This window comes from Anopheles maculipalpis, chromosome 2RL, assembly GCF_943734695.1.
Source record: "Anopheles maculipalpis chromosome 2RL, idAnoMacuDA_375_x, whole genome shotgun sequence".
NCBI classification, from domain to species: Eukaryota; Metazoa; Arthropoda; class Insecta; order Diptera; family Culicidae; genus Anopheles; species Anopheles maculipalpis.
Window position 1 is genome coordinate 18,639,927 of NC_064871.1, and position 25,657 is coordinate 18,665,583.

At 42.1% G+C, this 25,657-nt stretch overlaps 1 protein-coding gene across 1 annotated transcript in view; it reads right to left on the bottom strand.

Moving 5' to 3' along the window:
* LOC126556692 (furin-like protease 2) overlaps positions 1–25,657 on the bottom strand; it is a 95,645-nt gene that overhangs the window by 24,382 nt on the left and 45,606 nt on the right. The window contains exons 4-5 of the mRNA XM_050212127.1: positions 21,412–21,546; positions 2,295–2,454 (exon numbers count right to left, since the gene is read on the bottom strand). Of these exons, the coding sequence (XP_050068084.1) occupies positions 2,295–2,454; positions 21,412–21,546 (295 nt within the window). The remainder of the gene's footprint in view (positions 1–2,294; positions 2,455–21,411; positions 21,547–25,657) is intronic.

Genomic DNA, 25,657 nt, shown 5'->3' on the forward strand with positions numbered 1-25,657 from the left:
CGAACAAATTGGAAGAAATATTACGACGCATCCCTCCCCGAATGTGGGTGAAAATATGCGCCATGCTAAAGAAAAATGTGGTACCATAAAATATGTAATCTTCTCGTGATAGGGAATTTCGTCGCAGGGTGTTTGCATTTGATCGGTGTGTTTTGTGTTGTTTAAACAATGTATGCTGCTTCCATTTTAGATTTTGGCTCGCTCTTTATACTAGAATTCGTTCTAATAATCTTTAGCTTCTTTCTTAGAAGCTTAGAATAGGAATTTCCGCTTTGCATGCACTTTTTCGTATAGAAGAAGTACGCTTAAAAATAGCATTTTGAGCTTCAGAAATACTCACTGTAGGCAGCATGGATGAACGCACGCACGCAAGTCGCAACTTCATCTTTCACTTACACAACCTGATATATTGAATTTTATCGCACATTTTATTTCCGCAAGCTTTATGCTTTTAACGGACCAATATTGTTGCTAAACCCCCGGAAAGATAATCAAGGATCCTCAAATATAGGATGGGAAAGAGAACAAAAAAATAAATCCAATCAAATCCATTTAAAATTGATCAATAGTGATTGATACGGTCGATTTACCGGGAATAATCCTAGGCACATTCGCACGCCCATTGCCGGGGCAGATTTTTTCAAGGGTATAAAAAAGGGAAGCAAAATCTACAACTGCCCACAGGTATTAAGAATAGGACCCATTTGTTCCAGCTGCTTAAAGGTAATCTGATCTTAGTTTGATAAATCGTTCAGCCGGCCAGCAACATTTCTCCGGAAAATTGATAATGGAAACAAAATGAGTTGCTTTTCGCGTCCAGCAAAGTTGCCTTGTGCGTGTTTCCCTTTCTGCCGCTTATCCAACATGATGCGTGAACATTTCATCGAATTTTTATTGCAAAAAAATACACGCTTTGCGACACGTCGACGGAGCGAATAGGAGAAAAATGGTTCGCGTGCCCTTGTACGATGGGTTGGCATTTACAGGAAAACGCGCACACACGCGCCATAAAATGAACTGCGTTCGCATGAAACAACTGAAGATATTTAATCAAAATGCCTATTACACCCATGTTTTCTGTGCTTTACAAGTGTGCTGGAATGCTTCGTTTAGCAGGAGCAGCAAAAACCCCGTAATACAATCCATATACTTAAAGGGACCACTTTCCCTAACGCACAGGATGCTTCCTTTCTTGCCCAAGATTGCTTCATCAATGATGAATGAGTACGGAGGCAGCAGGAAATAAGGGAAACACAGCAAATTAAATTGACTGCTCTACTTTTGATTTATTTTTAACCAATATTTTCTCCACTATACTCTTTGTTTCTAAAATAAGAAAACGAAGCAAAACTTTAGTATCTACCTTTGTCAAACTTTAGGACACCCTCCGGTGTCAGGGCATTCATCTTTATTGTACTATTACAGATATGTGATGGGATTTTTGCTTTCTAGAATCAAGCGTGATGAATGGACCAAAATTTGTTTCGCACAATAAGTTACTGTAAAGTTTCACACGCAAGGACTGTTAACGTTTCTTTAGTCCCATTGACCGGTACGTTCACGGTGGGAAGCATGTAATGTAATGATCGATCACGAATGGCACAAAACCTGTGTGCCAACGGACGATGAGGAAACGTGCATAAAACAAAACGCAAAAAAAAAAAAACGGGCCCAAAAATTAATCTCACCCTTGATGGATGTGCAACAATACACTGCTTTTATGGTGTTAATAGATCGTGCGGGCCGAGAATAATGTTGAAAATTTAATAGAAAGTTGAATACGCTTTTTTTACGGCACGCTTCATCCCACTCACCGGGGGCCTACTGTTGACATGTGTCAACAAAATTTCCACAACCTCACCATTTATCGCACACGCAGGCTTGTCGGTGCCAGAAGCCTTCTGCATTCTGGTGCAGGAACTAGGAATCATGATTGACGGATCGGGTGGAAAAAGTAAACGTTGGCACCGGCGGCATATGCAAACACTTGACCAACCGAGGCGCCATTGTGTTCCAAAAAAAAAAAAGCTCGATAATGGACACACATTTTCTCAACCCCATAAAATAATGGCGTAAAATGGTCGGTTTTCCTTTGCTTTCATTAGACTATGTTTATCGCTCAATTTTACTTTGTGCATGAAAAGAGCCAGCAAAAAAACAATGCCTTTCAGGATCTACCAAATGCGTGCACAGACACATACAGTCAAGGGTGGAAGCTTTTGTGTGCGGGAGTTTTTTTTTTGTTGCTTTCGCAGGGTTGATCGTTACATTAGGCAGGTTGTTGGACCACTTACCACCGATGCTAGCGTTGTATGCCACACCGACCCCGCAGTACTGGTTGAAGGCGACGGCCGCTACTTCGCCGGCGCAGCGCGTTCCATGCTTGTTGTCACCGTTATCGCGCGGCATCGGGTCCGAGTCGTTGCCGTTAATGTCGTACGAAGCGTCCGGATCCTGGGAAGAAAGATAGCAGAATATAAAGAAAGCCAACGGTTAGAATCTGGCGGCATCCGACGGGACAGAGAATGTGCTTGTAACAAGCGTCGATGAACAATTGTTACCGTTACCCAAAAAGACAATCGACGTCGAGATAACGAATTGAAAGGGCAACTATGGAATGATTGGCAAGTTATCAGGCAACCCATTTAACAGCTTTTTTGTACGAACAATTCCTGACCAGGTCGAGCAATAGCAACAATGGATCGATTTTTGCACATCCTTTTGAGCCGGTAAGTTTTGACGTAACGCGTTGTGTGCGTAATATTGTATTCAATCGATCGGAACCGACCGACAACAAAAACTTCCTACCGGTTCCGGTTGGCATAGATTACATTCGAATAAGCAAGAGGATTTGGCTACGGTCAGTGTAGCGAGTCATTGTATTCTTTCCAGAAGTAGTTTCGCTTAATTTCCCTTTCCCGTGTGATTCGCCAGGCGAGCTCGGAATTGCAATAAATGTATAGTTAATGCGACGGACTATCGCTTCTAGTGATTATTAATGAGTATTGGACGTTGAGTGGCTACGCTGAACGATAATGCCCCACCGAGCAGCGGAACAAGAAGGATTATGCGCACGAAAGCAATCGATACACCAGAAATGGAATGTAAATCCGGACTGTATGGAGAGGAGGGTTCACCGAAGGACTAAAGTGGATAATATGCTTAAGTTCCGAAAAAATATAGCTTGGTATTCTGAAAAGCTTTTCGTACCGGTATTGTAGCTTTCTGCTCATATTATATTGAAACGTTTTTGACAAAAAAAAAGTATTATGTGCATGATTATTGCTTCTTTGACAGGCATGTAGCAGTAATTGTTTCCTTAAAAAAGATTCCGGTTCTCTAGCCAGATTAAATTCGACAACACATCTTTTCAGGTATAGGCTTATCGCTTAACCCAGCAGCTTATCCTACTCTGCAGAGTACATTTCTCCAAATACTTATCCATACCCTGACTTTGTATTGAAGAACATATGAGTTTGAAGATTTGTAGAATTTCTCACGATACCATCCCCACCAAGAACTTCCTACAGACGAATTTCCCCGTTGAAAGGAATCGAGCTCTAAAAGCGATGCATGCACATTCCCATTTGTTAGCTGGCTACCAACGCAAAACACATGGTAATAGACACATTGCTTGAGGTTTTGGGCGTAATTACCCACCCTGATCCCTTCGCCGAAACATCCGGCTTGAGGTAGAACGTACGGCGTACAACTGTGGCCACAGCCGGAAATGGTGGCTATCACACGTAAACGTCTTCCTTTTGCACGGTATGCTTGAGACTAACTACCCGTGTACCATCGGCATCGATAGCTCAACCGAATATTAGTCTCACTAGCGCTATTAATTTTCATAATTACGACCTTAGCACCCGGAGGTGCTTTTGGTGGCCGAAACACCTTATACCATTGCGTGGGATAAGGCGAAACACACCTAACCCGACCCATTTCCGATGCCTGTTAGGGTGATATGATGATAATAGTGAATGTTGGTGCGGTCAGAAACAATGTTGGTCGAAAATGCGACGATACGACGGTGAGCCTCCCCGGTTTGTCAATGTATCGCCCGGCATTCTACGCCCTGAGAGCTCCTAGGGCGGCCAGAAGGTGCCTATTAGAGGCCATCACTCTTGCTGACGATGCGTCCAGTAGCGCCACCTCACACGGCTAGCTGCTGGTGGTGGTGGGGGTGATGATGATTCAAGCAAGACCGGTTCGCAATGGCCGGAACCGAACCGCAGACCGGAAGGCACTGCATCGTTCGCTCGGGTGTTGATTTATGAAACGTAATAATGTATTATTTGAAACGATCGTTCGTACAACATGCTGCCACGTGACCTCGTGGCCATATTGTTACGGTGGATTTGGAGCGGGGTGGCTTTTTCGTTCGCAGGATTTGTTTCTGCCCGCTGGAGGTTGTGCGCGCACATTCCAGCTGTCTCGCGCGTCTCACAAGCTTCACAAAGACAAGGATAATGAACTAGAAATTTGGCATATTTTATTTATCCAGCTTGTGCTCGTTTTCAATCGCAAATAGCACCGCCCCTGGGGTTTCTTTCTTCACTTTCGAATGTGTTTTGCCCTTTTGCCGAACCCTGCAACTGCACAATATTGGAAATGCTTAATATTGTATGCAAATTTTCGCTGGCACCGAAAAGAAAATCATCCGCGTTTTTGTGTCTGATACAGCAAGGATGGTATAAAATTCCACTACGGGCAGAGTCGGAAGGAAGTGAATTCCGCCACGGTTGTATCGAAAATATGCAAACCGTGTCCTGCTTGGTTGCGGTATTTAGGTTCTGCTTTTTTCCCCCTGTTTCTTTCGCCCTCCGTTACAGTCTGATTGCGTTTTGCAAGCGTCGATAAAAAGAATCGTTTAAACCGAAAACGAACGAGAAGCGTTTCACGGGAACCAATTCCGCGTCGGATTTTATGCTCCGTTCTTCTCTACTAGGTTCTTCACCTCCTGACGGCAGGTGAAAGTGATTTTCTATATTATTTGAACGCTGGTAAAACTTTTCCCCTGCCCGACCAACATGACGACGGGTGATGCAGACGATAAAAAAGCTTCACATTTGGACGGCAAACCGGTAGCCGGGCCGATAGAAAGGCGTCTCGGGAGGAGCGCGTATAAGGAGAAAATTCGAAACGATAAAATAACAGCCACTCGTGGAAATGAAGTGGGCCAGTGTTTGCTTTTAAAGGAAAGTTTTCATACATGAAACACTTTGCAGGTAGGTTGCAAAAGCGTGCGAGGGAACGAGCTTGGTTGCCGGCAACATAAATGGGTGTAAATTAAAAAATACTTTTCGTGTTTTGCGAAATTTTTTGGCATAATTTTTCGCTTGCCGTACTGCGTACGTTATTGATTGTAACGATTGATTTTTATCGTGCAGCAATTTGCTGTTGAAATGTCGTGGTAATAGCTGTGTACATGATTTGCATACATGTTGAGCGAAATTAAGTAATCGAAAGTTCCGGCATTTTATCGTGAGCGTAGAGTAGCCCGTGGGAAATGGAAAATATGGTTTCTCATCCCCTTTTGCGGGGATGAGAAATATTATGAATTCATTCGTGCTTAAGTGCGGAAACTCTGAAGAGCAAGTTTTATCAACCCTGTTCCATTTATGTACCGAAACATGCGCAATAATTTGATTAGATTATCTGTTCAATCAATAAAAATAAAAACTTAACATTCAATACTCAAAAAAAAAAAAACCTAAAAAACGAATATTTAACCTTTTGGATGTCTTGAGCGGAGAAGATGTTAGGGTCCGTTATCCAGTGACGGATTCAATTCTTCGGTGGTCCTATACGCCATATGCAGATGTGAGAGAGGACGAATGAGGGACGGTTTTGACTTAGGTAACCTCATCGCAAAATTCTTTTCTTCACCTACGAATTTTCGGAACGTTTTGAGAGATTTCAGGGCTCGTAACACATGACTCCCGGCCAAAAATACCATAATAAGGCTAATAAGCCTAATATCCTCCTGCTAACATGGGGCCTCCCGTGCGAGACCCTGACTACGCACTCACCTACTGCCAATCTGTTTGAATCTGCAAACCGGCGAGGTGAATTTACCAATCTGTTTACTGTTAAAATTGTTAAACTGGCTTGAACATAAAAGAATGACGACACAGTGCATATTTATACATAAGTTATTGAATACAAATATTGACGCCCAGGGGTTTAACGGTGGTGAAGCGGCAACGGCGCGGGTCTTTCCACGGAATAAGTGGGATGAAACTGCCATCCGGACCGTTCCCCCGTAGTGAGGAATGACAATCTAACTGAGTCGTTGACCGGCGTTATCAAGCAGGTCGTTAAATCGCGAAGAATGAAAAGAAGGATAAGCAGAGTGACGTCCCGTCAATCCTAGAAAAGATCAACTTTGAGGTTCCCTCTTATGACACTCTAATGACCCTATAATGAATTGAATGATATAAGACTTCTCTTTTCACTTTCAGAGCAGACTTTCCACATTTCTGTGCAGTTTAGTTTAGTGTTTCCTCTTTATTTCCTTACGTTGGCATATACTGAAAATAGTCTGAGGCGAATGAAGTCTGAAAGACCCAAAGCATCTCTAAAATAAATTTAAAAAAAGTTGGCAAACCGTTAATAAGCTTAATGAGCGATCTTTTTGCGTAGTGCTTTTTAAAAATTATGATAAAATGGGATGCAGTTGTGTAGGATTACAACAAGGTTGCATAACTTGGTAATAATAAATGTAACTTCAAATGTACAAGAACCAGAGATAGAAACGGACATTTAACCGTAGAAGATAATTGTGTAATATTAGACCTAGATAAAAGTGCACTCTGAATGTCCTCCTATCCAACCGTTGTTCAAAGCACGAACAACGCAAGGTTCACTGCTACATTGCTAGTTGTTTTCAATAAAGGTTCTAATTAAAAGCACAATCATCCATCAATCGTTCTGACGCAACATAGAATGTGAACCCGGTGAAACATAAAATGTAATGAAACATCATCTCTACCGTACAACAACGACAAACCTTACCGCCTCCAGTTGGTGGAAACGTGTGGAAAATTAAAGCAATTTTCACCTTCAACAACGATCGCTTACAACAAAGCCCGGTCAATGGCTCAATCAACCGGAGTCGTCGTTGCAACATCTGCAACTGCGAATCGTTCTGAAACAAACAAATAACCCCTCACATACACACACAACCCTCGCTGTGCACTCCGAACGCCGTGGAACAATAACTAATAATAGATTGGTTCTAATGTGAGCCATTTAGCACACAAACACACACGAGCGGTAATGTGAAGCAGGGATGGAGAAAAAGAGTCCTTTCAGTAGGTACTATTAAACATTAATTTGATGCGGAGGGCAGCATGATTTGCCCCAACTTGATTCAGAGACCGGCGAGGTAGCATGGTTCAGTTGTTTCAATGAAATGTAGCGCTATACACTACCCGTGCAAGATTTGTAACCATTTTGGAACAGGGGTAAGTAAACATGGAAGGTCAACTGCCAGCGCTCCAGGGGAGTAAAAAGGCTACAATAGAGGGATGCTGCATATGTGCAAAAAAAAAGCATACCAGAGGCATGATTGAAAAGAACGGGTGCGATTTAGAGGGAGAGAGAGAAAGAGAGAAACAAGAAAGCAAACAGGAAAATAAATTATAAACAATCTATCATACTTTACACACGACACATCCGTTTTCAACAAAACGAATCGTAGCGCAGAGAGCAGCATAGCTTTTAGCAATCGTCCTGCCGCTTTCTCGTTCGCACATATCTACACAAAAAAAAGGGAGAAGCAGGACCTTGATGGTCCTGCAGCAACCAGCAAACTATTCAGCACAATATTCAACAGTGCACCGGCGAGTCACAGCCGGTTTTTGCATTTCCAAATGACAGAAACAAATTGAGATGACCAAAAGAGTGCTGTTTGCCTTTGCCCGTTACAAATTCGGTTTCTGTTTTTGTTTCTCTTTTTTCGTTACGTTCGTTACTGGGTCGGGAAACTATCGCTCGGCAGTGTGTTTCAGCTTTCGTATCCAGCAATGGAAAAGCTGCTTTACCAACCATCCAAACACGTTATGCTATGCGGGCGTTGTATTGGGTCGGTTATTGGGGAGCAACAGTATAAGCATAAAAAAATAAAGCCAAAGAAAATAAAGAAATTGAATGCATCCGTGCAAGCGCAAGAATATTAATGCTTTTTAAACAAATTATATCGCTCACGTAACTTCTCGTTTTCCGGAGCGAGCGCCAATTTTTCAACCCGTTTTCTCCTACAGCGCTGAATCATCATCAGCATCAGCATCACAGAATGACTCGAAAGTGCAGTACAGTTCTTAACATAAATATAGGAACACTTGGTTTTTTTAAAGAAGAAAGCAATGTTCTAGCGATGTACACATACTTTAAAATGGTGTATGTAAATTTCCTCCTTATAAAATGACTAAGCGAACATTTTTTTAAAGAAGGAAACAATGTTCCATTTATGCTGATAGAATAGTAAGTTGTAGAAAGTAATAAAACATATATTTTGTTATATATATTTTAAATTTAACTATGGCAATGGCAATGGCAAGTAAAATTCTTCCTTATGACTTCACGAATACGTGCGAAAATTATTTTTCTTTGAAAATGAAATGGTGTAAAAAATCTTCCTAAAATATCAACGGCATTAGACAACCTTTTTTAAAGTTAATATATTTTCGAACTGTTTTATTGAATGTTTTTGGTTTGCTGTCATGCAGTTTATGACTGCATACAATGTACAAACAAATAAATTCAAAAAATACAAGCAGCGTAAGACGACCTTTCTTAAGGAATATATATTTTCGAACCGTTTCATGATACCTTTTTGGTTTCCTGCCATGCAGTTTATGACTTTATACTGTATAACAAAAACTAGATACGCTTTTATCATGTGTTTAAATTTTTAGTATTTTGACTATTGTCTGCTTTTATTCTATTTTTTCCGTATTGCTTTTTCATAACCTTTCAAAAAGCATAATTGTATCGAAGATCAGACACTCATAAGATGTTCAATGCATGAATAAGTGTAGGGAAAACTAGCTAAAAATTCGATTTACATCACTTCCCATACTTAAAAATATTCAAAATTTACCGCAAAATTAAACTAAAAAATTTTTTACTGCTCACAAATATTAACTGTTAGCAGATGTTAGAAAAAAACATATCAAAATTTATGATACTACCTGCTCGGCTCGTCATAACTGTCATAGTCGTATAGTTATGTTAAGAACTGTATTGTTTTGTTGCATTTTCTGTTTCACCCACGACACGCCAAAGGCCTTGGGTATGATCAATAGTAAAAACAAGACCAAACGGAGGGACTACCGAAAAGCATCCACACAGAGTTGAAACATTATTTTCCCTTTTTTTCCTACAGATGTGTGTGATGGCGTGATGATAAATGATACTGCAGTCAGAACTGGACGCTTCCAATGCGGGCCTATTGTTTCGTAAACAGTAATAAACATTCATTCAATTCACGGTCCGGTACGGTTCCAGCGCATGACGGTATTTTGAAAAATTAGATACCCTAACGATATTAATTTTGTCAATTAATATCAATTTGTTGTGCCAAACGCTTGGTATGTTCGTTCTAACGCCATATTGGGAGTGATAAGTAAGTTTTACCTGAACAATCCACAACGGAATGGAATGGCATCCAATTGCAGCCGGATGCCCTTTTATGTCACACTATTCACCCTTTTCTCAAGCTTTTTTCCAGCCCTTTTCCAGCACTGGATCAGTAAGAAAGCTGGCAGGGCTCACGGAATACATTTGAGTACAGCGTTTAACCTGCATTCTAATGTGCTCGACTTATCCGGCTGCCTTCAGCCAGGGGAACTGTTTTCCTTCAGCGTACGAAACTACGGAACTTACCCATTGGTGGTGGAAAACCGATCTAACCTGGCCTAAGGATATCTTCTGACACTCTATTCTTTACGGCTGCGTTATAACCCAAGCCCTAGCCATGATGGCAAACCTGCAGCAAAAACTGGCACACCAGCATACCCGTAAAGGATCATTCTATCCTTGAAACGAGTGGAGAAAGTGCCCGGCCAAAGGAATCCTTCCCCGGGCAAATTTGTCGGCATGCACGTTCTTCTGCATAGTTATGCCGTCCTTACCTGGAGCGGAAACTTGAAGCAGTTTGCCGGCCAGCCGACAGAAGCTGTCGTTTCGCACATCGATAGAGCGCATAAAAAGCGGTCGTTTTCTGTGCAACCTTTTAAAGTCGGTATTTGATCTTCACGTGCCACGATCTTTTTCAAAAGTGTGGCCCTGCGGAAATGGGTGCTTAAACTAACCTTATGTTTTCTTGTGCTACCACAATCAGCACCACATGTGAGTGTGTGAGTGTGTTTGAAAATGGGCAACCCACAGCAACAGTGATGAGTGAAGCGGGGGGGTTTGTGGATGTGAAACGGAATGAACGGAGGGAAGCAATAGGTATGCATCGTTTACCGTACCCAGTTCAGTTACGGTAATGATGATGTGAGGATAGCAGTTCGTTTCTTGATGTTTCCTGACGGAACGGTTCCTCGAGATGATGATGAAACATACAGCGAATGGTTCCAACAAATGCACATCCACATCAGCTGCGTTGAGCTGAACAGAACGGTGGAGTGAGATGTTCTTGATCATGAACTTTATCCTTTTACTTCCTTTCATGTCACATGATAACGTCACCAGAGCTCCACAACACAATATGTCCGATTCAATGCAAACCGTATTAAAGAAGGCAAATGTTTTAATCACAATCAAGACTTTAAATAAATCTCTTCCGAAAAGTACAGATTGCAAGAGAAGCAGTAGCTCTTGGCCTCCGTTTTCCATATCGTTTTTGTTGCACCTTCAACCTTAACAGTCACTCAAAGTACCTATTCAATCAGTCACAACATTAAAATAAGAAACTACTTCTGTGATTGTATACACCCGTCTTGCGGGTGAGCAACCACAAAAAAAGATCCATTTTCTCTACCCACACCAGTACCACTTATCCAACGTGCAACAAAGTATGGTCCAACTTTCGGCAAAAAAAAAACACGCTATTCAATCTATTCAATCTGTGCGCACCGCCTCCTGAACGATGTGGAAAAATGTACACAGAAAGCATCTGACCTTGCGAGTAGGAACAAATTTACGATACCAATTTAAGACGAGGTTACCGGTGTGTTTTGTAGAAAATCCGTGCACACGCCCACACGCTACCGGATGCAATTGGCTAACGATATGCAACTGTTGAGGATGCAATTGCGCCACCGATACATTCTAACAAGCAGTGCCCGGCTGTGTTGCCGATGTTTATCGTGGCGCGATGTGTACGCCACACAAAGCTACACTTCAGCCGTAGGAAAAGCAAAACGATTGGAACGATGGTTGCCCAGACACACTTTATTCGCATCACAGCTAAACGACTCCTGAGGGCTACATTGAGGTTAGATGAGCTTTGAGCCACTGGTGAACTCTTACCACCAACAGCAGCAGGAACGGGACTGGCAAACTGAGATGTAAGAAGCGGAAACAATCTTTTATGCAGCGAAAAAAAAAAACGAGAAGAGCTAAACCTTTGCGAAAGGATAACTCCCGAGTGCAGGAAAGGATATATTGTATGCTTTTACCGCGTTCGGTTCACTTGCGCCAAAATAACAACAATTCGCAATCAAAGCAAACAAATCCACCCACCGTGGAATGGAGCGAGTCTGAGGGGGGTGACTGCAGGCTGACAACGATCGTTGCATACCGAATCAGACGAAATCAGTGTACGTTCATGCGGCGGGTCTACAATAACCTTTTCGTTTTGCCTCCGGAACGGGTTTCCCTTCAAAACCCGAAAGTCGAAACAAACCGCTGGCGCTACACAGAGACATGGGTAACGGAAAAGTATGGTTAGGCGGAAAGGATAGGAATTGGAGTTCAAGCAAATCAAACCCACAACCTTCCCCTCCCCGCCAACTGGTTCCAACATCGTGAAGCACGCTGATTCGATTTTCGCCGGTGGCTCGTCTTCATTTTCCTAACAATGCAACATTACCGAATGGTTTGCCGTTGAAGTTGCTTTGATCGGTTGAATGAATTTGGCCCGATTTTCATCATTCGCGTTGCCATTGACGTGCGGCACAGGGAGTGGGTAGCAGGACCTCGACGATGCTTGATGATGGATGCCATCAGCGACGGAATTGTTACGATTTGTTGGCAAGGAACACTACTTCGGACGCACGGCGTATAAAACATATCATTTGCGTGGTGTGTGTTATTTTTCTTTTGCGGAGGGATGTGGAGACGCCAAACATTGTGGAAAGGTACTGTCAACGTGTACTTAGAATTTTTGATTGAATCGGATTTCTTCACTATTTTTCCACATGACTGACGGAGTGTACTCGTACCTATATTGATAGAACGATCTAAGTTCGGAGTACGAGTTGAAGGAAGAAAGATATTCTATGGTAATGATGATTTGTGTTCAATTATTGGACGTGAATTAAAAAGCACGATAATTTTAGTTATAACGGGTTGCCAAGCTAAATGTTAACATATTTCGGAACGATGTTACGCACGCTGAATAGTTTTATACTCACTAATTGCGCGTTAAAACATTATTGAAGCATTGATCATCAATCATAACTTGCGGCAGAAGAAAACAAAGTTGAAATGAAACATTCAACATGTACAAATCGATTGGTACATATCGAGATTTCCCAACTGCCATTACCATCCGGGGCCAGGAACAATGATGAAAAGCAGAATTAGTATTGCAACTGCCATCGGTCATGAGTATGGCGAACCAAATCATGTATAAAACCCGTACGTGATTTGGTCGCTGCCGTTCTCCAGTTCTCCAGGCCAAAAATGCCATTCGAAGAAAAAGTGTCTGAAAAACAGCCCTCAATTGCCCATGATTGATACAGGTTAATCGGAATCCATCCAGATGGTTGGACGGTTTGGTTTGCGGTTTATTATTCTTCCGAACCCCATCATCCCAACCTATCATAATTCACGAGCTCATCAACGAAGGTGCCATATGTAGCGTGTAGTAGGAACATGAAGCTGCTATTGACCACATTATACCACCTTTGACCTCACGCGTCCAGTTTTTGGCTTTCCCACACAGTTCCGGGGAAAACAAGCAACATGCGACTGACGGTGGATAGCATTAATGTATTCCAAATATCGCATCTACTTCAAGGATCCGAACCTTTCGGCTCCTGTTGCTGATACGTTCACCCGCCAAACCACGAACGTCGTCAGGATCAAGTGGCAATCCAAAGTTCGGCCGGGATTGGTCCCGCGGGAGGATGAGCGGGTGCGAGGCCTTGCCAAATCGTATCGACATATGGAGTGAAATAATGCTTTTCCTAGATTGCAGATGGTGGTTCGGAAGGGTCAGGAGAAGACGGCAAAGAATGGCGAGGTAATGGACCAAAGCAGCTGTAGCAACTTCGTGGGATATCTGTTTGATGAAGCTCGGACCTGACTCCCCGTTCGGAAGTGACCTGCTTCGCATAAACAACACCGGAGCCAACAGAATTATGATTGATGGAAAAGGAGAGCTTTTTTTTGGGGAGGTGGAATGAGGAGTGAGTTTGGCATCGAAAGCATCTGGAGCATAGATTAGGAAGAAGCTGAAAAGAGCACCAAAGACATGCGCTCGAATATCAGGGAGCGTGTGGTGAAGTGTGTGTGTGTGTGCACTAAACACAGGCACGTTTTGCTGATGTGTGGCCGAAGTCGAAAGGCAAACAAATAGCACTAACTAACGTTACCTCTACCAGACCGCGCCCGGTACAATGGAAGTGCTGGAAGAGTGAAGCCCTGTTGAAATCTAAAAGCCTTCGGACAAGGGCAAGCACCAAACGGTGGAACATCGGGGTACAGAACGGGAAAGAAAACATCCATCTTGGCCGGCAAAAACAGAGACGTATCCCACAGGGCAGCAAGGGCACATTCTCAGGCGTTCCCTCTGGCATACACAAGGATCAAAACCGTACCAAAAACCAGAGCCCTCCTCCAACGCTAGCTGTCTGTCAAAGTTTGGCCTGTCGACATTTTGGAAGGAACCGCTACCAGTGTATGCGGACGTACACATGTGTCGGATGTGGGATGCGGCTCCCGAAAAGGCTACACTACACACACACACAAACACACTAGAGCCAGACCAGGACCGACAGTTTTCCCAACACGCTTTTGCGCTCAATTTTCTCCCACCTGATTTCCGTACCGACAACGGAACCGGAACGGATGGACATTAGAGTGGCGGATGGACGGGGGATGACCGAGGAGGCCAAGCTGCAGCCTGGAAAAAGTGCTGGAAAAGCACCGGAAAAGCACCGGAAAAACGTGCCTCACTTGGGCAACGAAGAAGAAGGTTCGATTATAGTTAGCGAGAGGTCAACGATGTTGAAACGGTTCATGGCGGCTGACGGTGAAGCTAATTTGATAGTTTCGTTTACAGGACTTTTTGGTAGTTTCATTGATTGACTGGCGAAACCATCGTGGCAAGTGTGTCAAGTGGTGGAATGATGAAGTGCACTAGCGAAAAAGCAGGCAGATCCCCACGGCCAGTCAGCACCGGCAAAGCATCGTTATGGGGTTTACGGTATGTTTGCAGACAGGTCTAAAAACTATCGAACGAAGTTTTTGGGATGAGCAGTCATAACTTAAAATGATGCTTATCATATTTTATTGATTCCATCCATTACCATCCATTTAGGGTGCGAGGATACGTTGAACGGTGTATTGGTGAGAGTAGGTTTTAAATAAGCACTCAAGTCTTTTACAAGGAGAGTGTCAATTTGGTAACATTTGAAGGAGCACGTCCGGAGCAATGTTGAATGTAATTTAATTATAGCAAACGGTTTAATATTGGCGTCATTTTCACCTTTGTAAAGAAGCTTACGGAGGTCACCGTGTGACTTACTAGAATCCCTGATGCCACGTAGTTGGATAGTCAGTCTTCACTACGGGAGAACGGTCTGGAAGAGATTTAAACCCCGGCCCAGCCGTGTTTAAATACCGACGCCGTTCCCTAAGCCTTACATTATTACTCGCTTTATTGACTTTGACTACCCTTTGCTAGATAATCAGTCTCGCATGGGCAGCTGACGGTCCGGACGAGGTTCGGTATTCAGTCCTTTCTTGTGAAAATAGGCATTGTTGAAGCTACTACTACCGAATGACCCTTGCGGTTTTAACATTAAATAATATAAATATGACATACATACTGTAGAATTTCGAAGAATTGATAATCATCTACAGGTATTACACTATTCTCACGACCACCAAATGCTGTGAATTCTCAACTCATAGCTTTAAAAGCCTCGTACAACAAAAGCAGCATCCTGACGGCGTTATCTTCAATGGTTATTGAGCATTCATTTGGAAATGCCGATGACAAAGGTGTCAACAAACACACGGATGTCAAACCCCGCTAGCTGCCGGCTCTCATCTAACAAAATTAAGCGGAATTCAATAACATTCCACCGTTTGTACATCCGCACATCTCAGGTACGCCGGTACCGTACGCCATCATACAGCACATAAGAGTTTCATTTATCTAAATCGGAACTTTTCTCATCGAACTTTGAGCACGTGTCATCATCACATTCTCATTTGCTTATGGAAACACACACACACACACAAACACATCTCATCTGTCGAGTGGTAAAGCTTGATTCCTATCTCGAGCGGCTGGTATGGTACCAGCATTTGTTAGCTCATGGGTGCTAGAAGTTTCGTGACTTACAGCAGCCTCGAGTCACCACTCGAGCAAACAGCTGTCAATGATGAGCAGCAGTAATGAGCATAAATTGAGCTGATATCGAACTTGGACCGCACTGTTTAACTAAGCGGGATGGCGCCAGATGACGCGTGTGTATTGATTTGAAAGTGGGTGATGAACAACCATCAAACAAGGGTACAACATTTTAAAGTAAAGCAAACCGGAAAGCAGTACAGCAGTCGGTAATGATTTCGGGTTTCTCGTTTGAAGCACTTTTTCCGAATACTATCAACTCCAGGGCGAAGTTCTATCCGTTGGATAAACTCTCTTAACGAACGTCTTGGAAAGGTCTTTCATGTATTGATTGAAAAGGTTCAAATATATTTACCAGTCCTTCGAAGGTAGTCTTTGTTGGGTAAAGCTGCCGTGAAGTTTTTCCATGTATTATCCAAGGAAGGTAAAAGTATTCGATTTCAAAGAAAATCAACCATCTTCCACAACTGACAGTACATGGAAAACGATGACTTCCGCTTCAATATCGCATATGGAGATATCGCATGTGATGTGTTTTTGTTTATATTTTCCTTAAACAAAAATGCTTTCGAGAGTACTGTTTAATCTACCGAAAGCCAAGCACATCCAAGGTGCTGCCGCTTGTCTTTTGCAGCAAGCAACGGATGAAATATTTAAAGCATGTTTGACGTAGTACACAGGAGCAAATGTGTAACTCTTTGATACGAATACTTGCTCTTTATTGTTGTTTGCTGACGATGTCTCCATACCGAAGAGGAAAAAAGTGGGAAGAACAACACGAGTAATGCTGATGTCAATGTAAAGATACTACTGTTTCAATCGTTTTGTTGCTTGTAATCCGATTAGCATCGGCAGCAGAAAGGTGAATATTGCGCACAGATGAATAGGCTGAAGAACTTTGCATACAAGTTGCCCGCTTTATCAGCAGCAACTCGTTACGCTGAGTTACAAACTCAGTACGAGTACAAACAAGGACCTCGATAAAAACGTACCATTTGTGTGGTGATGGTAAACTAAAAAGCAAACTGTCAGCATCTTAGAACGTTTCCCTATTTTTCACCCGTTTCACCATGTGGTTCTACCTGCAGTACTCGGTGCTATAATGGGAACAAGAAATTTAATCGCATAGTAACACAGAACACGCTTTGCTCGCAAAGTAACAGTGGCCAGCGCTGGAGACAACGAAGTAGCACCGAATGCATTGTATCGTGTATGGACCAACTTGCACAAATGACAAGAGCGTGCATAGCTTAACCTAAATGGCACTCAGGGGACCACTAGAAGAATGTGAACACCATTAGAAAGTCAATGTGATGCAATTTTTCTGCACAATTTTTAGCGTGTGCACAATTTGTATAGTTGCAGAGCAATAAAAACAAGATACATTTTTGACTAAATATTTATGATATTACTTAATATTCTATGAAACTCCTTTAAGGTGCTTGTGCTAGCGTGTCACTTTAGTTTAAAAATGTTATCCAAAAATAGTTACTCTTATTTTATGCACCACTCTCAACACATTAGTATTGTCGACAACTGAATAAACGTAACGAAACACAGCCACTTTAATGAACTGTTTCCATAAATAATCATCCGTTTTACTACCGCTCATAAAACCCTCCGTTCGCAACTAAATCTACCAGTTGCTTCTAGGCTGTTGTCTTCACGAGGCGAAAATCAATTCCCAGAAAACAAATTGAAAAGTCATTTAGAAAGAATTACGGCTTTGCCCAAGTGATGCATTACCAATTTACACAACATTCACCTATTACCGCTCCGAGCACAGCACAATTCGTTACACCCAAACCTCGGAAACATTCGCTGAAGAATCGGGCGACAGATAAACGGGCGGCATGCTTTTGCTAATGAAATGGATTCCATCGTTAATCCGATTCGATCCGCGCGCGCGTACGGTGGAACGCCGTAGCAGCAGAGTGTGAAAACATTCCAACCCTTGGTGGGTGTCGAGCATCGATAAATCATCGCTTTGTGAGCTTTTGTTGCCCTTTTGTCCGCCCCGTAAAATGTACAGCAATTGTTTATTCGTGTCGCAGATATTGTATTGTTTAGCGAGCCTGAGCTTAAGACAATTGGCAACGCTGAGCTAGCAAAAATCGTTGCGGCTCTAAGCTTTAACATTGCATCGCGCGAAAATTGAAAGCAAATTTAATGGCACCAGCTGACGTGTATAGATCGGAATCCACGGAATCGGATTTCGTTATCTCGAGCACGATTTTTCTTGAGAGACACTCAGTCCCGACCAACCTGAGATGGGATACTTCGTCCTTTCGGACGAAAACGAGATGTGAAATGAATAAAAATCGCAAGGAAATCGTTGGGTAGTTGAATAAATTTGCCTAGACTTAGGTTGCCAGCGGAAGGAGAATCAGTTCGATTGGTTTTGTCGCCTTATCTGTTTGAACATGTACCACAGCAGCAGCCACCAAAAAGCTGGGTCGAAGCCCTTCTACGAAGCGAACGAGCGCGTGCGCTCGTAACCCGCGTAGATGAGTTGATCCCATTTTCATCAATTCAAGACTATTTCGCGCCATTGGTCATGAATGGGTTCGGGTGAAGATTGGTGAACACACAGGGTGGGCCGTTTTCTCATTTCGCCAGCCTTTTATCATCTCGCCCAAAACACGACTAGCGACACGACTTCAAAGCGTATATCCTGTAGCATATCCTACGGACGGGCTTACAAAAGGACGTGGATGGAACAGGGACTTCATGTGCCGCCGCTGCCACGAACACCGCCAAACCCTGTGGGAATGTGGCGTTTACATGGATCTTAATTTGACAAGTATCGGATGATGGAGGAATGAGTGTAGGAATGCGTACGATCGGTATGCTGCCGTTGGGTGAAGGAATGGGAGCTATTTGGCAAATGCCGCCCGGACACGATTTCAAACGCGCCAACCAACGATTCGCATCCGCGGAGAAAATACGGTGGAAACGGATGGGAAGGTTAATTTGAATAATGAGTTTTAGAGCTTTTATCGAGTTTGATGCCTGTTTTTTTTTTCGCCATGCGATGAGAATCGACTACGCGCGGGATTAAGAATGAGAGTTCGAGATACATTTGTTATGGAACCATTCGGGCGCTGATGATGAATGGAATTTGTTCGTTTGTCGTGATTTGTCATGGTAAGTTGGTCGTGGTAAGTTACTGGAATTGTGGTGCGGAATGTTGCAGATATGCATTTATTGATAAGAATAAATTCGATACAAAATTACACAAATCTGGATTTAAAAAGTGCACTCGAAATACGTATAAAAAAATTAGATGAATAACTGGATTGAGACAGTAATGAGATTCTTATTTTTGTTTTAACGACCTACCAGGTTACGGTCGGCCATCGCAAAAGACCTGCTACCGAGACTTCTTATTGACAACCACCCAACACAACACACGTTGGATAGTCAAGTACTCACGACGAGAGAAAGGCCCGAATGAAATTTGGACTCAGGCTGCTGTGGCCTCTGCCACCAGACCATTAAAGTATGATTATGATGTATGTTTAATATAAACAATATGTTGAAGAGTTCAAGAATTAAATCTTCATCAAGTACCAAAGTTCAACCACAGATCCACTACCGAGCCTACCCGGGATACGGCAACGAGTAAGGAGTATATGCCTTCATATTAATGTTCATTGTTTCAGTCACAAAAGGTGTTGACAATACGGCAACGTGTCGTCATAGTTAATAATAAATCAATCAAGTAGCAAAGTTGATGATAATTCAAAGAAAATTTAGCTATGCTTTGAGCCCTATAAAAACACCTTTGTTTGAGTATTCATGTCGTTCACGAAACTCTCATCAATTTTAGTACAAAACCAAACTAAACTCGTTGGGATTCTGTGCTTTCAATACTCAGCCACACGTTATGTTAGAACTCATTTTACACCACACCGTGAGTTGTACACAAACTTTGGAAAACGGAATATTCTACAAATATAATCAATTTATATTTACGCTTCCACAATCAATGGACGACTAGGTGAGGCAGGATTGATTAGTATCGATTTCACTCGATTCTACCATCACATTGGCGCACACAAGCGCATCCTCGCTAGTGGCGGAAGTGAACACAATTGGCGTCCGATGGGCATGCACGCATGCATCGAACGGAACGGAAACCACACGCTCTTCATCTTTATCATCTCAACCGGAATCATACGAGGAAGTGCGACTTCCGGTGTGGACAGGCGCGTTTTAATAGTGATCTATCTGGTCTACGGGCAGCAGGCGCACCTGAAGCTGGGTACTTCATTTTCATAATTAACTCAACCATTGCAACCAGCAGAACGAGTGCGATGCTTAGGGAATCAAGTGCGTTCCGGAACCGGAAGGTGGTACAGTAGTACCGTAGGCGTGTGATTGTGTGTGTATGTGCGTAAATGAGCAAAAGCGTTTTGCTTATGAATGTAGGCCACAACTAATGATCAATTGTACTTTGGTAGAAGAGAACTAAGTACATACGAATATTTGTACCATAATATATAGGAATGTACTATGAAGTTTTATTTTTCTTACTGCTCCTATACTAGGTATTTTGCTTGACCAGATAGTGTATCGGAATACACATTCCGTATACTATAAATATTTATTGCTTAGTATCAATGCTGAGAAGTGCTAGTTGCTGATTGGCTATTTCACGAATCAGAAAACGAACGAAAAGTGAGAACACACACACAGCCCCAATACTGTTATTAAAACTGATGCGTGTTTTTAAAAGGTTTCAGAACCGGATCGTCCGGACCGCAGTCTCTTGATGAAGAATAGTACAATAAATTCGGAGCATAGATTTTGAGAACGTCCACCAGAGAGGGTCATGGTTTGCGCTGGTTCAATTTGGCAAGCCGTGTGTCCGTCCGATGAATGATATATAATCTCGTGAGTCATCGTTTCGTGAAGCTGCACACGGCATGGCTGCATGTCGCATCACACGGCAGGACACTCTCGAAAGCGAAACGATACCGATAATGTACACAATGCAGCCCGAAGCGGAAACCTCTAAATCCCAAAGTCGTGCCGGGGCCAATGCGTACCGATGGTCAGTGCTGGAAACTTCCAAGTCATCTCTGCCCTTGGTGTCCGGCGATAGTTATGCACGTGACGATTAACCAAGCGAGAAGCTTTCTGTAGTGTAGCATATTTGCAAACGAAATACACACGGGACAAGCGTAACGTTTTGGGGGTGCTTGATTATGATAGGAATATAGCACAAACGTGCGCATGTCATCGGCTATTTGTTTACGGTGCCGGAATTGTGTCCGCTTGTTCGTTTGTGGAGTCTTTGTTCGTCATGGCTAGGCGACCGATAGTCATCACCAAAATGGCTACGATATTGGACCGGAAATCGATCAGACAATCTGAGCGATTGGAGCGCTCAGAGTGACGCGCATCGAGTAGATTTCCTACGGTGGATCAAATATTTATCCATCAGAAGAAATTATTTCCAAGAATGAATTTTTTCTCTCTGTTCAAAGATATCATTGCTGTTCGAAGTATTCGGCAATCCAAATAATCTGCCCTAAATGCTGTTTAGTATGTGCAATTGCTTTACAACTCAAATGTGCTCAATGCAAAAACGGATGATTAAATTTGTAAGGGCTAAAATGCAAATAATCTTTACTTACGTAGTTGAGTGCCAGATCCGGATGGTTGCGCTGGATGCCGTCGTCGAGAATTGACACCACGACACCCTTGCCAGTGTAGCCCTTCTGCCAGGCCGGCCCAACGTTCATGTCCGGTCCATCTTTGGCGCCACCGTTCTGTAAGGGGAAAGAGATAGAACACCACACATATGAGTAAACCGTTGTCCATCGTGACCGTCGGCAGATGTGGAAGCGGATGAAGCGGGAAGGAAAAGGGATATTGGACGCTTAAGTTGTCATTAGCTAAAAGAAGACTTGTCCGGAAAACAAATTTCCCACTAACGGCCGGAAGGCAAACAATATCAATGTGAGCGCTAGGGAGCGCACCAGAAGAGCGGAGTCGTTGAAAAGTGGACTTGTTCGTATGAATTAACAGTACAAGTAAAGACAGGGATATTGAGGACACAACATAATGTTCGTTCTTGGGAGCGAATCTGTGTCGGATGGAGATACACTTTTCCGATGCTTAAGCTTATTCGAAAGGGTCAAACTCCAGGGTGACCGCTCATGTGAATGCGTAATGTAAGGGCCGTTACATTTTAATTTAGTTAAAAACACACACATGCACACACGTCTACAGGCAAAGGCTTTGTGAGCGAAACTCCAGTTCATGCCGGAAGGATCATTACCATGCTGATTCTGGTTTTTGAAAGGGAGAAACCGAAGTGGTCGGACGAAAAGAAACAGGCCCAATGCCATTGTCTCGTACGGGGTATTCTGATTAAATCTGTCGACAAGCACCGCCTTTGCCGCCTTGCCGAAAATCATCTTGCACTCTTTCAGACGCTTTGCAAGCGTCCCGGGCTACGTTTAAATATTTCTAACCACCATCAAATCAGTGCCGGATGGAAAATGATACTACCAACTCGATGCTCCTTCGCTCGCTCGGTAGGCGTACAATTTACGCCAATGAATTTACATTATCCTTAAGAGCAATCTAATGGAACTTTTATGATACCGTATGGCTACTGGTTATGAGGTTATGGAATACTTTTGACAACAGACTCGTGTGATTATGACTCTAGTGATTAGAATTGGGTTATGATAGTAGTTTTTATTTTTGTTTAATTTAAGTTTAAGTATTACGAAACGGTGACGTATTCTGCTATGATAGTATTTCTCTTCGCGTATTGTTGTTTGGAAGACAAGTTGAATAAGGTTTTTAGTATTTCGTGAAGCATAAAAAGAAAGGAAATAAAAAGGGTAAAATTAGAAAGCAAATTACTGATAAGATACTGTACTATAACGCGAGAAATAATGTCTAGTGCTATTACCACAATTAACACTTGGTTAATAACGAAACGTTATTAACATTAGAACTGGTGGTTACCAAACAACTAATTTTTATGATCTGACTAACATTTTCACATAACCGAGTATGCCCGGTATAAGGCAAAATACAAGGAGGAAATGCCAATGGATTCCAATGGAAACGGAAATGAAATATATGTAATTTGTCAACAAATGCGGCGTGACCATACGGCAAAGAGCCGTCACACTGGAAATAAATAAAAATGAAAAATAAAATTTACAAATTTCTTTGAGTTCGTATACTTATCTCAATATACAATGGATTGGTTGTTTCTTACATCAACATTAAAAAACCATCAAATAGAACAAGTCAATAATTTTTCCTGTTGTTTTGCAACCTCGACGATTCAAATCGTTTAGAGCATAATGATAAAAGCATAATTTTACTGCAGCCATTGTCCTCCGGCTTGTACTAATAAAGTTGTTAAATTATGCTTTATTTCTTATGTTTATAAATTATTTTCTAGTTATATTGCAAGGACTACGTCTGTCGGATATATGTAATCTAATTTTTTGTAACAATTTTGCATTGAAATACACTATTCATCGTTCTACAAACCACCAGTCAAATGACCGGTTAAGGTAGAACTGTCCATGACGTAAGTTAATATCAATATTAGATTAGGTTTAAAAAAACTAAATTCATAGAAATGAGCATCCAATTGAATGTGTAAAAGTCATGCATCAACATCGGCAGAATTGTTTGACTATGAAACATAAATCCACTTTTTTTTAACATAAAAAAGTAAAAAAGTAAGATACTCCTTTAATCTTTGCTGGGAGACATTCGCTGCTCCAAGCCGTGAAAGGGCACCCTATCCCGGGTGTGCTCAATTAAATAAATCCAGTTGAAACGTATGAAACCAGTCAAAATGTCCTGTCTGGTAGTTCTAAGGTTAAATAGTAATTATCTCTAGCTGTTTATCACTCTCCTTACAATATTTTTCATATTTTATTTTTATAAATTTTTTTTTGGCAACGTGCAATTTTTTTCGGCGGTAAGTCGTATTAGTGTGATATAAAAAAAATATTTTTTTTATTTGTTGACTTTCACAAGTGAATATTTGATAGATTGTTGTTTATACTCTTATTGAATCAAACCATCAATGGGGACTGAACAAAAAAGTTCATAGCAAAATTCTTTACATCAGGCTTGCTGCCCCTTCTTCTTGGCTTAACGACCCTTAAAGTGATGCTGGCCATCAAAAAGGCTTACTAGACTGCCGCTACCACGTAGTTGGTTAGTCGGTCCTCACTACGCTTGCTGCTTATGAAATTCTAAAACGATGGTTTTGGTTTCTTTTTTATAAAAAATACATTACATTGTAACGGGAACGCCTATTCACTATCAATGTTAACCTTCGTTATGAGTGATTTACACTGATACATGTTGTTCATCATTCGACAAAGCACCAATTCAAATTAATGGTCAAAGTAGAAAAGCCCATGACGCAACCTTATATCGTTCGGGTGTATGAAGACTTGAGCCGGTTTTTTTATATATCTCTTGTCGTTTCGAGGCTTGAGTGCTGCTTGTTCCCTTTGAGTATTAATGTACTTATAATCAAAACATAATTGTTGCTGAAAGGTAAGGAACCTGTCAAGACGACTGATCTGGGAGTTCAAGTTTTAAAACTGAATCTTATTGCTTTTGAGTGTGTATTTTCACGTGTCTTACATGTCGTACGATAATTCAATCCAGCAATGACGATCTAAATATTTGACATCCGAATGCGGGGCATAAACTCGTATAACAATTATTTATTATTTAATCCTATCTCACAAGCTACTAAATCCGAGAAAAGATTGCCAAGAGCTCTACTTACAAAATGAAACGAAATCAACCTTCTTATGTGCTCTTAAGTAACCTGGGTGAGTGTAAAGAAACAAAATAAAAACATTCTTTATTTTTCCTACCTCCTTCCATGAGTATAATTGTGATTGCGTTTATCTGGATGTCGTTTGGATTGGAGCAAACTCAAGATAGGCGTTGCCCACACGATTGCCTCATGTCTGCTCCATGTTCCTCCACAACTTGTTTGCAACATTCAAACATTTTACCCCTTTTTTGCGCTTTACCGAACCCCCTCGCCGAAAACCTGTACGCGGAAAATATTTCTCGACTGAGCTTTTCGCTAATCGGCTTTCCTGTACTGTTGTTCTTGTGTCACTGCAAACAATTTTCCTTTCCCGCAGCGTGCCGTCTTACGCTGGTGTACGGGGGCACACATAAAGTGGGACATTTTAGTGATGACTTTTCACCGAGATAGTCATCGTCTTGCACTAGGCCGGTCGGGCTGGCAGATCCACATGACACACGGTCCCGTTCTGGAACGTGGAAGAAGCTCGCGCAAAAGTATGTGGCACACCGTTGCCTGTTGGACAGGGACATTCGGGTTTGCTCAGTATGCAAATGTTGAAGCAAATTCCATTTTCGTTAGTTTGACTTCGGTGGAAAACGTTCACCGCTTGTTGTTTGTGACAGGAGCAACTTTTCTCGCCTAAGACACAACGCCGTATATGTGTGTGTGCTGCACAAACAGGACCAACCCAGCAACAGCTTATGAATGTTGCAAAATTCGTGTCGCGCTGATAGTTTGAAAATCAAGTTTATGCTCATGAATGTACAAATTTTCCCGCTTTTTCAAGCCTCACACACTAATGCCGGAAAGTGGAGTGAAGTTTTACACGGTACACACACACACACATACAGCACATACATGGATAGGGTTGAGAAAACAATTTCACTTACGGGACTGACGATGACTGAGGAAGGTAGTTTGAAGCAGGGATGACAGAAAGTCGCGGAATGTACAAATAACATGTAAGAGAGTGTATGCTTGTCCGGACCATGAGCATTCTATATCATTAGTTTTTTTTTTCATTGCGCAACTTGTACGCTACGAAACGATTGCAC